The sequence below is a fragment of the Lagopus muta genome, chromosome 4, assembly GCF_023343835.1.
Source record: "Lagopus muta isolate bLagMut1 chromosome 4, bLagMut1 primary, whole genome shotgun sequence".
NCBI classification, from domain to species: Eukaryota; Metazoa; Chordata; class Aves; order Galliformes; family Phasianidae; genus Lagopus; species Lagopus muta.
In genome coordinates, this window is record NC_064436.1 from 70990847 (window position 1) to 71002233 (window position 11387).

The 11387-nt window shown below is 66.3% G+C and overlaps 2 protein-coding genes across 9 annotated transcripts in view; one reads left to right on the forward strand and one right to left on the reverse strand.

Annotated features, from left to right (window-relative positions):
- The window catches only part of LOC125692664 (dedicator of cytokinesis protein 2-like), a 50923-nt gene extending 41407 nt beyond the window's left edge, over nucleotides 1–9516 (forward strand). The window contains exons 29-53 of one of the 8 annotated variants that reach the window (XM_048943460.1): nucleotides 324–422; nucleotides 561–655; nucleotides 910–988; nucleotides 1080–1180; nucleotides 1333–1391; nucleotides 1836–1984; nucleotides 3118–3203; nucleotides 3558–3714; nucleotides 3886–3926; nucleotides 4157–4247; nucleotides 4329–4448; nucleotides 4884–4973; nucleotides 5110–5214; nucleotides 5948–6089; nucleotides 6224–6305; nucleotides 6393–6477; nucleotides 6673–6759; nucleotides 7321–7497; nucleotides 7616–7699; nucleotides 7782–7919; nucleotides 8107–8192; nucleotides 8528–8663; nucleotides 8845–8956; nucleotides 9046–9173; nucleotides 9240–9514. In XM_048943460.1, the coding sequence (XP_048799417.1) occupies nucleotides 324–422; nucleotides 561–655; nucleotides 910–988; nucleotides 1080–1180; nucleotides 1333–1391; nucleotides 1836–1984; nucleotides 3118–3203; nucleotides 3558–3714; nucleotides 3886–3926; nucleotides 4157–4247; nucleotides 4329–4448; nucleotides 4884–4973; nucleotides 5110–5214; nucleotides 5948–6089; nucleotides 6224–6305; nucleotides 6393–6477; nucleotides 6673–6759; nucleotides 7321–7497; nucleotides 7616–7699; nucleotides 7782–7919; nucleotides 8107–8192; nucleotides 8528–8663; nucleotides 8845–8956; nucleotides 9046–9173; nucleotides 9240–9326 (2616 nt within the window). In that variant the 3' untranslated portion in view covers nucleotides 9327–9514. Of the gene's footprint in view, nucleotides 1–323; nucleotides 423–560; nucleotides 656–909; nucleotides 989–1079; nucleotides 1181–1332; nucleotides 1521–1552; nucleotides 1985–3117; nucleotides 3204–3557; nucleotides 3715–3885; nucleotides 3927–4156; nucleotides 4248–4328; nucleotides 4449–4883; nucleotides 4974–5109; nucleotides 5215–5947; nucleotides 6090–6223; nucleotides 6306–6392; nucleotides 6478–6672; nucleotides 6760–7320; nucleotides 7498–7615; nucleotides 7700–7781; nucleotides 7920–8106; nucleotides 8664–8844; nucleotides 8957–9045; nucleotides 9174–9239 lie in introns of those variants that run through there. The other 7 variants (XR_007376797.1, XM_048943459.1, XR_007376796.1 and 4 more) reach the window with 7 other exon arrangements.
- Nucleotides 9517–9905: 389 nt separating this feature from the next.
- Nucleotides 9906–11351, reverse strand: LOC125692675 (BCL2/adenovirus E1B 19 kDa protein-interacting protein 3-like). The gene is made up of 5 exons (XM_048943489.1): nucleotides 11094–11351; nucleotides 10808–10913; nucleotides 10502–10741; nucleotides 10281–10433; nucleotides 9906–10187 (listed from the first exon to the last, which is right to left on the reverse strand). Exons 1-5 carry the CDS (start codon nucleotides 11113–11115, stop codon nucleotides 10139–10141), a joined length of 570 nt encoding a protein of 189 aa, XP_048799446.1. The 5' UTR covers nucleotides 11116–11351; the 3' UTR covers nucleotides 9906–10138.
- Between the last annotated feature and the right edge of the window lie 36 nt (nucleotides 11352–11387).

Sequence of the window (11387 nt, forward strand, 5' to 3'; positions counted from 1 at the left end):
ATTAAAGGCAGCCTGGATACACTGGCCTCCAGAAGGAAGCTGTGAGCCACTTCCACGATGCACTTACAGCCACATATTACTTAAATGATCTTAAAATCCACAGGTTTATGCTAGCAAAAGGGTTGAGCTTCTGTCCATGTCCCCTGCTGCAGTGTGGTGGGTCTCACCTCTGTCCCACCCCAGAAGCAGAGAAGGAGCACAGCACAGGCAGAGCTGGGAAGCAGGCAGGGCTACCAGGGCAGCAGAGCCTTGGGGGGGAGGAGGGGGTACACGGCCCTCCTGGTGCCAGCCCTGCAGCCCCTGACCCAGCTGCTCTCTGCCAGAGTCACTACGTGGCGTGCATGGCCGCCATCCTGAGCCAGATGGACGCAGACCATTACCACTCCTACATCCAGGCCTTCCCCTCCCGGCCCGAGCTGATGGTGAGTGCCCGCCGTGTCACCACCCCGCTGCCGGCACCTCCTGCGCCCCTGGGTGCTCCCAGCCCTGGTGCTCAGCACAGCACTGCATCAGGACGGCTCTGTGGCTGTGCCCCAGCCCCTGACGTCTCCTCCTCACAGGACTTCCTCATGGAGACTTTCATCCTCTTCAAGGACCTCATTGGCAAGACGGTGTACCCCCCCGACTGGATGGTGATGAACATGGTGCAGAACCGGTGAGGAGCCCCGAGCTGGGAGGGACCCACAGAGGGGTCTGGGGCCGCAGCCTGGGATGCCTGGCCCCATGCTGGGCTGCACCATGAGGGCCGAGGGATGAGGGGCCGTGGGGCTGTGAGCTCCGACCCCAGCGCCCCAACCCTCACCTCACCGTGATGGGGGCTGCCAGCCTCGCTCCCCCTCTGCTGTGTGCTGTGGGCCGTGGGCTGGCTGTGCCCTCTGCTCGGCACCCACACCTACACCAATCCTGCAGGGAGTTCCTGCGTGCCATCAACCAGTTTGCCAGCACCCTGACAGAGATGTTCCTGAGCAGCAGCAGCTTCGAACTGCAGGTGAGGGGACACCGACCCCTGACAGGGTGGCAGGGATGTGCCAGACGCTGTGTTGCTCTGCCTGCCGTTTGTCCCTCTCTTCTCACCGCAGCTTTGGAACAACTATTTCCACCTGGCCGTGGCTTTCCTCACCCAGGACTCCCTGCAGCTGGAGAACTTCTCGCAGGCCAAGCGCACCGCAATCCTGGCCAAGTGAGTGGCCCTCCCCCCTCAGGTCAGGGCCCCGGCCCCAGCTGTGCTTGCAGATGGGGATTCTGGAATGTGTTCTGCTGGGGCTCCTGTCCTGGAAGCTGTGCCATGGGCTGTGCCCATGGAGTGATGCTGAACTGACACCGTCCTGACAGGTATGGGGACATGAGAGCCAAGATTGGAGCAGCCATCCGGGACATGTGGTACAACCTAGGTGAGCTGTGGTGTTACCAGCAAGGAGGAGGCTTGGAGAGTGCCTGCAGCCTGGTGTCCATCAGCAGCGGCCCCAGAACGGGTGCTGGGGACTGAGAGATTACTGGTGTGGGGCATGGGAGTCTGTGGTGTGTGCACCCTGTGGTGTGTGCGCCCTGTGAGTGTGCACCATGTGAGTGTGCACCCTGTGAGTGTGCACCATGTGAGTGTGCACCATGTGGTGTGTGCACCATGTGAGATGCTGTTGGATGTGCCAGCCCATGGTGCTGAGCTTGCTCTTCCAGCTGCAGGCTCCCCTGTGCCCAGCATGCAGCGCTGGGCATGGACTGGGGAAGCCCTGCTGAAGCTGCATAGGGCTTGCAGAGCTCTGCTGCCACCACTCCTCAGCCTCTCGCAGGCATTGCTGCCTGTTCCTGTGTGCCCCAGCCTTCCCTGTTGTCCTCAGGCCACCACAAGATCGAGTTCATCCCAGGCATGGTGGGCCCCATCCTGGAGATGACCCTTGTGCCTGAGCTGGAGCTGCGCAAGTCCACCATCCCCATCTTCTTTGACATGATGCTCTGCGAGTACCAGCTGACTGCCAGCTTCAGCCGGGTGAGCACCAGCACTGGGCTGGGAGGGCGGTGGAGGTGAGGGTCTTGCCTGTCATGGGGTGACCACCCCTATCGTGTGGGGGGAGGCACTGCTTGCCCTCCTCCCCCCTCTCCCCCTGCACTCCTGGGGTGTGGGGATGCAGCAGGGAGGGATGGGAACAAGTGAGAGGGGTGAGGGACGGAGATGAGGGACAGCAATGAGGGATGGCGATCTGCTGGGGCCCTGGAGTAGGAGGGAGTCTCGGAGCAATGCCAAGTGTTTCCCAGGGACCAGCAGGCTGCACACACTCAGCAGGTCCCAGCACTGGCTGAACACAGCAGCACAGTGGTAGGGGAGAGGTCTGTACAAGCTTCCTGCATTGCCACTCTTGCCAAGCTGCTGTGAGCTTTCCTTGTGCAAAAGACTTTTCCACCCCATGCGGTGTCCCTGGGAGAAGGGCTGGGATCTCTCAGAGCCCAGCTGCTGCTGGATCTTTGCCCCTTGTCCACACTGGACACTGCAGTTCAGAGGACTCAAGAGCTTTGCAGGTGGCATCTCCACACCATTCCATGCTGCTCAGGCCTGGGGAGATGCTGTGCATCACTCAGGGGATGTGCAGACCCAGAGAACTCAGTGCGGAGCTGAGGGGCATCAGATGTGACCCAGAGCCCCCATATCCTGTGCTGCACACATTGCAGGACCTGCCAGGCTTTGTGGTCCATCTGGTACACCTAGAGCACAAACCCTGTGGATCTCAAGGCTGAGCATCAGCTGGGAGGTGGGAGGGTCCTGGGCAGGACGGGTGGCTTTAAGAGGCACAGAGCACAGCCCAGTGATTCCTGGGCTGCCTGGGCTGCAGGACGCAGCCCTTCCTGCAGAAGCCGCATCGGTCATCTGGGCTGCTGGGAGATGGCAATGCAGCAGAAGCAGAACGGGGAGCTGGGGAGCAATGGGGGCTGTGTCTGAGCAGGGGAATGGGAATGTCCAGGTGACGTGGGAGGAAGGTCTGCAGGAGCAGAGCCCAGGCTGCTGCTGGGGCTGCCATCAGCCTTCCTGCAGCGCCTGTTGCCCAGTGTCCCATGGAACTGTGGCCGTGCAGCCTTGGGGCCGAGCTCCGCACATCCTCAGCTGTGCTCACGTGCATCTCTTTGCAGTTTGAGGATGAGATCCTGCGCAAGCTAGACAGCGAGGTGGAGGGCGGCCGGGGCGACGAGCAGTACAAGCAGCTTTTTGAAAGCATGTGAGCGTGCAGCACAACACTGTTCCCTTCCTCTGGGCATCACCCCTGCTTTGTGCCCTGCCCCCACAGAGCCGAATCTCGGCCATCCTCCTCCTCCCTGCTGTGCTTTGGCCCAGAGCGCAGCTCCAGAGGGGGGTCTGATAGGAAGGGGCTGTGCCCAGGGAGCGCCATGCTGCCCATCACTGCCTGGTCTGTGCCTCACGCCTGCTGGAGAGCAGCACAGGGACGGCTCTCGCTGCTGGCCTGGTGCCGCTTTTTGTCCTTGGCTGGGGTGATTGGGGTCCCACACCTCAGGGCAGCTGAGTTGGGTCGGCGTGGAGCCCGGCGTGCAGCCGCGCTCCATCTGCTCCACAGTCTGCTCAGCTGCTGCCGGGCGCACCCTGAGCTGTCCCAGCCTGGGGAGAGCTTCGTGGCGTTGGTGACGGGGCTCCTGGAGCGGCTCCTCGACTACCGGGCGGTGATGAACGATGAGAACAAAACCTACAGCATGAGCTGCACAGTCAACCTCCTGGTGAGTGCCTGCACCACATCCCCCATCTGTGGGGCCTGCAGCATCCCCACGCAGCTGCCCAGCAGCCCTGTGCCCGTGTGCCGTGGTGGCAGCAGGACTCAGGGTCAGGGATGGTGGGGGCTGCAGGAGAAGCCCTTTCCTGGGGCTGCCTCAATGCTTGCTCCTCCCCAGAACTTCTACAAGGAGATCGACCGCCAGGCCATGTACATCAGGTGAGCGCTGCCTCATCGAGGCCCCCGCACCGTCAGCACACCCAGACCGTGCTGTGGTCCCGGCCCAGCGTGGGAAGGTGCCAGCATCATTCAGGAGGGTCCCCAGCCCTGAGCTGCTCCCACCCCACCTGCTGTGACCCTGCATGGGGCGGGGATGGGGGAGCGGGCAGGGGGCACGGTGCCAGATCCCCCCCAGCACCACATCCAGCAAACCCTGCCCTGCCCCCCAGGTACCTGTACAAGCTGAAGGACCTGCACATCAGCTATGAGAACTACACAGAGGGTGCCTACACGCTGCTGCTGCACGCACGGCTCCTCAAGGTGAGGCACGGCTGGGGGGGGGGAGCACAGCGCCCCCCCGTGGCTCAGTGTGACGCATGGCATTCCCGCTGCCCCACACAGTGGTCCGACGAGGCAAACACAGCACCCATGCAGGGCCTGCACAGCCCCAGCCTGCACACCCAGCGCCAGCTGAAGGAGGCTCTGTACAACCAGATCATCAACTACTTTGATCAAGGCAAGGTGAGCACAGCCCCGTGCAGCACAGACCGTAGGACCCAGCTCCCCCACCTCTGCCTTCCGCTCCGAGCCCCCACCTTGGCACCGCTCACCATCCCCGTTGCCATGATGGGGGCAGAGTTGCTCTGTGCCGGGCAGGGTGCTGAGATCCTGTGCTGAGCAGTTCATCCCTGCAGCCACTACAACTCCCAGTTGCCTGTTCTGCCCCTACTTCTGGGGAGATGCGGGGAGCTTGGACACCCCAGAGAGGGCTGGGCTGTGGAGGCCTGGCAGGGGCTGCGTGGTTGCAGACAGCAGGCAATGAACCCTGCTGCAGCCCTCCAGGGGCCCGTCCTGCTCCTCGCACAGGAGTGAGGCTGCAGGAGCCCTGCAGGAGGGGCAGGGCCCCCTTGGAGGTGCCCAGACCCCTTCCTGCCCTGCTCACCCTGCACTGTGCAGATGTGGGAGGAGGCCATCCATATCTGCAAGGAGCTGGCAGAGCAGTACGAGAGTGAGATCTTTGACTATGAGATGCTGAGCGAGATCCTGGTGAGTGCCAGCTGGTCTGGGCTGCGTAGTGGGGCAGAGCGGGGGCTGAAGGCACTGCACAGTGCAGTGTGAGCCATGGGGCAGAGCGGGGGCTGCGTGGCTCCTGCCCTTTCCAGCGTGTCACCTCCCCCTGCAGCAGCGAGAAGCCAAATTCTATGAGAAGATCCTGAAGGTGCTGCGTCCCAGCCCAGACTACTTCGCCGTCGGCTACTATGGGCAAGGCTTCCCCACCTTCCTGAGGGTGAGAGGCTCCTGCTGCTGCCTGCAGCCCACGCTGCTCCTGTGCTGCTGTGCTGCACCCTGCACAGCTCTGCCTGGCAGCTGTGACCATCTCAGGGCATCTCCTGTGAGCGGAGCCCCAGGGCTGTCCTTCCTCCTTGCTGGGTCCCCGTGGTCTGAGTGCTCCAGCCCCAGTAGGGAGAACTGGTGGAGGCTGGACAGCATGCAGGATGGAGCAGCCCTGAGGGATGGGGCAATGGGGAGCTGGTAGGGAGCAGCCCAGCGTGCCTTTGGGTGCAGCACTTATGGAAGGAAAACACGGAAACTGGTGATTCGCTATAAAAAATGATGGAGAGGAGCCCAGGTGGTGTTCCTGCACACAGGGATGTGGTGTCTGCAGGCCTCCTGGCCCTGAGCACTGGGCTGTGCTCTACCTGCAGTGCACGGCTGCAGCTGCACTGCTCCGTGGCTGCACCACGTCCCGCTTGGGGTGCAGAGCCGGATGGATGCCCTGTACGAGCTGCAGGGATGTGCTTGTGCTGACTGGGCTATGAATGCATTTGGGAATCTCCTGGAGCTTCCCTTCAGTGCCCCACGGCTCGCTGCCCGTTAATCCATCTACCTTTCTGTTGTTGGGCTCGGGGAAGGCTTTTGCAAGAAGGGGTTCCCCCTCGGTTGGCACCTCAGTCTGCCACGACCCCCGCGGCACGCAGAGCTCAGCGCAGGGCTCGCAGCGCCGCCCCTTCCTCCCGCAGAACAAAGTCTTCATCTACCGCGGCAAAGAGTACGAACGCCGGGAGGACTTCGAGATGCGGCTGCTCAGCCCCTTCCCCAACGCCGAGAAGCTGCAGACTACGTCCCCGCCCGGCCCCGACATCACGGAGTCCCCGGGGCAGTGTATCCTTACGGCGTGGGGACGGGCAGGGCCGGGGGGGTTCCCTGAGCCCGTGGGTCCCGCACAGCCCCAGCCCCGGGGCCCCGCTCTCCCGACAGCCCCGCGGTGTGCGCCCGAGGCTCCTTCACTCCCGCAGACATTCAGTGCTTCACTGTGCAGCCGGTGGAGGAGTCCAGGATCCGGCTCAGGGACCGCAGCATCCCGGAGCAGATCACCAAGTGCGTGCCTGCGGCGCTGGGCGCTGCTCGGTGTGGGGCTGCGTCTCCTCTGCATGCAGCCCATCCTCTGCCCCTTCTCTCCTGCAGTTTCTACAAAGCCAATCACGTCCAGAAGTTCAGCTACTCACGGCCCTTCAAGAAAGGCCCGAAGGATCCAGACAATGAATTTGCAGTGAGTGCTGATGGGGACCCCGGGGTGGGCAGAGCTGCAGGGTCCTGTGGAGCACCGGGTGTCCAGAGGAGGGCAATGCAGAGAGACTCGTCTGGGCGCTGGGGTGGGAAAGGCAGCACTGCCATGCCCCACAGGCAGGGGAGGTGGGACGTTGCGGTGATGGGAGCTGTGGGACTGATTGTGTCCTGCCTGCAGAACATGTGGATCGAGCGGACCACCTTTGTGACAGCCTACCCACTGCCCGGCATCCTGCGCTGGTTTGCAGTGACCTCCACCACCACGGTGAGGAGAGGGTGGGAGGGGAGGGGGCTCTGCTGGTACCCGGCCCTGTGCTGCCCCTGCCCACCCAGCAGCTCCGTGGGGGGGTCCCACACCGCAGTCAGAAGGGGGGGTTGGGCATCGCTGAGGCTCTGGGTGCTGCAGCAGTGCAGGAGATGGGTCATCACTGCTCTGGTGACAGTTGTGCTGCAGAGCAATGTACAGCAGTGCTGCCACACGTGCCTGTGCCTGGACCACGCGTGCTGCTGCTGCATGGCTGCTCCTGCAGTGCAATGACATTTACTTGGCTTCCCACAAGCTCTGCACTGCACTGCTGCTGTCACACAGCTGCATGAGGCTGTGGTCCCTCGTGCAAGGCATTGACCTTGCAGGCAGCCTGGAGTCAGGGAGCAGAACGATACATCCCCTTGGGCCCCAACTCAGCTCCATGCACACGACTCATGGGTTTGAGGGGCTCCGTAGGGGTCCTGGGCTCCGGGGATGGGGAGAAATCACCCACTGGCCCCAAGCAGAAGGGGCAGTGTTCTTTGCCGAGCAGCTGCTGACCTCCTTCCCCTGGCACAGACCACCATCTCCCCCCTGGAGAACGCCATAGAGACCATGATGAAAACAAATGAGAAGATTCTGAGTGAGATCAACCGGCACCAGAACGACCCCGGCCTGCCCATCAACCCGCTCTCCATGCTGCTCAATGGCATCGTGGACCCCGCCGTCATGGGCGGCTTCGCCAAGTACGAGACGGTGAGGAAGCGCTGCACCAGGGCTGGGACTGAGCACAGGGAGCAGATTGAGGGGCACCGCTCCTTTCCCTGCCCGACCCACAGGGGTCAGCCATCAGGTGCTGAGCAGCTCGCTGCAGGCTTTCTTCCAGGAGCCGTACCTGGAGGAGCACCCCGAGGACCGGGGCAACATCGAGAGGCTGAAGGACCTGATTGCCTGGCAGGTACTGCCCACAGCCCCGTGGGGAGCCCCTCACCCCTGCATCCAAAGGGGAGCCCGGGCAGCTCCATCCCCCCCTCCTGCAGATCCCACTGCTGTCAGAGGGAATCCGGATCCACGGACAGAAGGTGACGGAGGATCTGCGGCCCTTCCACGAGCGCATGGAGCAGTGCTTCGTGCAGCTGCGGGCCAAGGTGGAGAGCCAGTATGGGGTGCGTGAGATGGTGAGTGCTGGGTGGGGAGCAGGGCACGGCAGTGTGTGTGGGGGAGCTCAGCTTGACCCTGCTTGACCCTGCTGTGGGATGGTGGCACATGGCCAGGACAGGCAGGGAGGCACTGCTGAGCAGAAGGGAGCAGAGTGGCACTCGATGCCTTCACCTTTCCTGGCTGCTTCTCCCCCTGTGCTCCCAGATCTCCTTCGAGGACCGGCGGAGCGGACGACCCCGGTCTGTGACCTGGGCACCAGACTGGGAGCGGCTGAGCCAGGCCAGAGACAGGCGAGTGCAGCAGGAGAGGCACCACCTCATCCCCACACCCAGGAGCCACTCGTTCCCCTGCACCCTGTGCACTCCCCTCCCACCTGCCCCATTCCGATGCCCTCTGTTTCCCACTCTGGTGTTTTGCACCAAGCCCCACTTCTGCATCCATTCCGCCATCCGTCACGGCAGCCCCGTCCAGTGGGAGGACGTGGAGCAGAGACACCCAGTGCAGCCAGCACTGCGCTCACCTGAACCACTCACACCTGTTCTGTGGGTCCCTGCTAAGCTTTGCCATGGGCTCTGCCTGGCACAGCTCAGCTCCCCACCCCTCACCAGTCGCAGTTGCTCTGCAGCATGGAGGCATCCCCGATCCAGAAGCCCAACCCACGGAGCGCCGAGGACGAGCGCAGGGAGAACCGCTCCAGCACGTTCTTCTCCTACCGCCGGCCGGAGCCGCGCCAGTCCGCCTCGGAGCTGCCGGAGCCAAAGGTGATGCGGTGATGCCACCCGCACGGCCCTCCGCTCGCCGTCGCCGGCCGATGGTGAAGAACGGCGCTGGGGCTCGGGGGTCACAAAGCCCAGAGCTGGAGAGCATCGCGACCCGCATCGCTTCTGGGACCTGCAGCCCGGCTGAGCCGCCCCGGGAGGTGACGCCTTTTCTCTGCTCCAGGACGACAGGCGGAGACGCTCCTGCAGCGTGAGTGAGAGCGGCCCGGGCAGCCCCGATGGAAAGCTGCCACCCCAGAGCCGTGACTCGGCGGGCGCTCAGCCCGGCCCCACAGGTACCGGCAGACCCCCTGCCCCGCACCCCCCGCACCTCCCGGCCCCGCGTGGGTTGCGCTGCCCGACCCGACCCGACCCCTCCGCGCAGTGCTGTCCCCCACCGGGTTCTGCGGCCGCGTGAAGAGCGCCAGCAAAGCCCCACCGCTGCCGCGCAGGATCAGCCCCGCGGTGTACGAGACCTTCCTGGAGGGGAGCGATGCTGCCAACGGGGGAAAGGTACCGCCCGGCCCCGCTGCCCCCGCCCGCGGAGCCGTCCGTCTGTAACTGTCCGTCTGTCTGCAGGCGCTGCCGTCGCTCGCAGATGGGAGCAAAGGGCTGAAGTCTCCTCCGCCTCCGCCCCCGAAGTCTAAACGGCTGTCCCAGCTCTGAACCCAGGACGGGAGCGGCGGGCCGCAGCTCGAGCGGCTCCCGGACAAATCCCCCCTCTTACCCCCCCCGCAGCTCCTGCACAGCCGCGGACTCCCGAGCGCTCCGGAGCACTGCCGTTCCGCGAGCGTCGGCCGTCACCGCCCGCTGCCCCCCGCACTGCAGCGCTCCGGTTCGCAGCCCCCCGCCCGCCCGGCGTTGCGGCCCCCCGTGGCCGACGGGACCGTCGCCCTCACTGCCGGCGCAGTGTGACAGCGGTCCGCGCCTGCCCTGACCCCTTTCCCCGCTCCTGCTCCCCCCCCCCCCAGTGCCTCCATCCCGCAGCTGCTCCCGGCCCGAGCCCCGCACGGGATTCGTTCGGGCTGTGAGCGCATGTGAGCAGCGCAGCGCGTTGTGCGGTGTTCGCTCCCGCATCTCTCCGGCTTCCCAGCCGCACCGCACCGCCCAATAAAGGAGCCCCGCAGCAGCCGTCCGTGCGGCGGGGTCGGTCGGTCGGTCGGACGCTCAGCGCTCGCCCCGGGCCGGGCGGCTGGCACAGCTCCGCACTGCGGGTCCACCGCTGGTGCTGACCGCACGCGGTTCCGCTCTTTATTTCCACGCGGCCCCGCGGGTTCAGGGCCGTACGTACAGTCCACCGTGATAACGAGGAGCCCGGCGAGACGGGGGGAGAAGGGGGGGTGGAGGGCGGAGCGGGGGCCGCCAGCGGCGGTGGGCTCCGGTGGGGCGAGGAAGGGACGGGGGGAGACGGCGCCGCACCGAGCACCGGGCTGACCCCGCAGAGCGGAACGGAGGCCGCTCCTCGCTGGGCCCGGCGCTCACAGCGGGTTTGCCGAGGAGGCCGCCAGCCGCTTCCCGATGTAGATCCTGGAGGGCAGAGAGGCGGCGTCGGACTGCGCGGGGGCAGCCCGCTACGAACGCCGAGCACGGCGGCCCCGCAGGAGCCCCGCAGTCACTCACCCCAGCCCCAGGGTCAGCGCGTGGCTGAGCAGCAGCGGGGGGATGACGAGCAGCAGCAGCTCGGAGCCGAAGAGCCGCTTCTTCCTCAGCACCGCGCCGTCCCGCAGCGCCCACCGCACCGGCGGGGTGGGACACGCGAAGGGGAGGTGATCCCTGCGGGGAGCGGGGTTAGGGCCGGGGCGAGGGGCTGGCGGGGGGACGCGGGGGGGCGGGCGGCTCACTTCGCACAGCGGTGCTCGGGGCAGCGGGCGCAGCTCCGGCTGAGCGCTGCGGGCGGACGGCGCTCGGTCCGCTCGGCGTCCTGCGGGGGGTCCCGCGGCGCGGACGGCTCCGGGCGGGACTTCGGCGCTTCCTCCCGTTCCGGCGGGGTCTGCGGGCGGCCCGGGGGGGGCGGGAGCCGCTCGCTCACCTTCGCGGCGCTTTCCTCGTCCCGGGCCGGGGAGCCGCGCGCCGGCAGCGCCCTGAGAACAGCCCCGCGTCGGTGCACCGCACGGCAGGGCGCGGTGCGGGGACGCTCCGGGACTCACCACCCGTCGGCGCCGTCCGGCTCCAGCTGCGCGTCCAGCAGCATCCGCTCCACGTCGGCGTGGCACGAGAAGGGCGCGGGGTCGCAGCGCAGCTCCACCCAGGAGCCTGCGGGCGGCCGTCAGCCCCGCACCGCCCGGGGACGCGCCGCACCCCCCCGCCCGGGAGCGCTACCGGAGACCGCGGGCCGGCCCCTCTGTCCCCCGTGGCTCCCGGTGCCCCCCGGCCCGCCCGGCCCCCGCCGCACCCCGAGCCCCCACCGCCTCCCTCCTTCCCCGCCCCGCACACCGTCGTCGCCGCCGCCCGCCATGGCCCCGCGCTTCCCGCCGTTCTCAGCCCCCGCCCGGTGCCGCGGCTCCTTCGGTCACGTGACAGCCGCGAGCCCCCATGTAAATAAAACCGCCGGCACCGGCGGCCCGCGCCTTAAAAGGGCACCGGCCCCTCCCGTCGGGCCCGCACGCCGACGCCCGCCGCTCCCGCCCCTCGACAGACGCGGGCGGCGCTCCGCGCTCGCGTCGCCCCTTTAAGCGGCGCCTACGTGCGGGCAGCGGGCGGGCGGCGGCCGCGGCGCGTGCAGAGCCG

Bases quoted from the DNA above. Each gene is read 5' to 3' on its own strand.
- LOC125692675 (XM_048943489.1), bottom strand. From the start codon at position 11,115: ATGGCGGGCGGCGGCGACGACG. The intron at 10,914-11,093 runs GTGTGCGGGGCG...GGCCGCCCGCAG, and splicing joins GGCGGGCGGCGGCGACGACG to GCTCCTGGGTGGAGCTGCGC. The intron at 10,434-10,501 runs GTGAGCCGCCCG...CGCTCCCCGCAG, and splicing joins CCCGAGCACCGCTGTGCGAA to GGATCACCTCCCCTTCGCGT.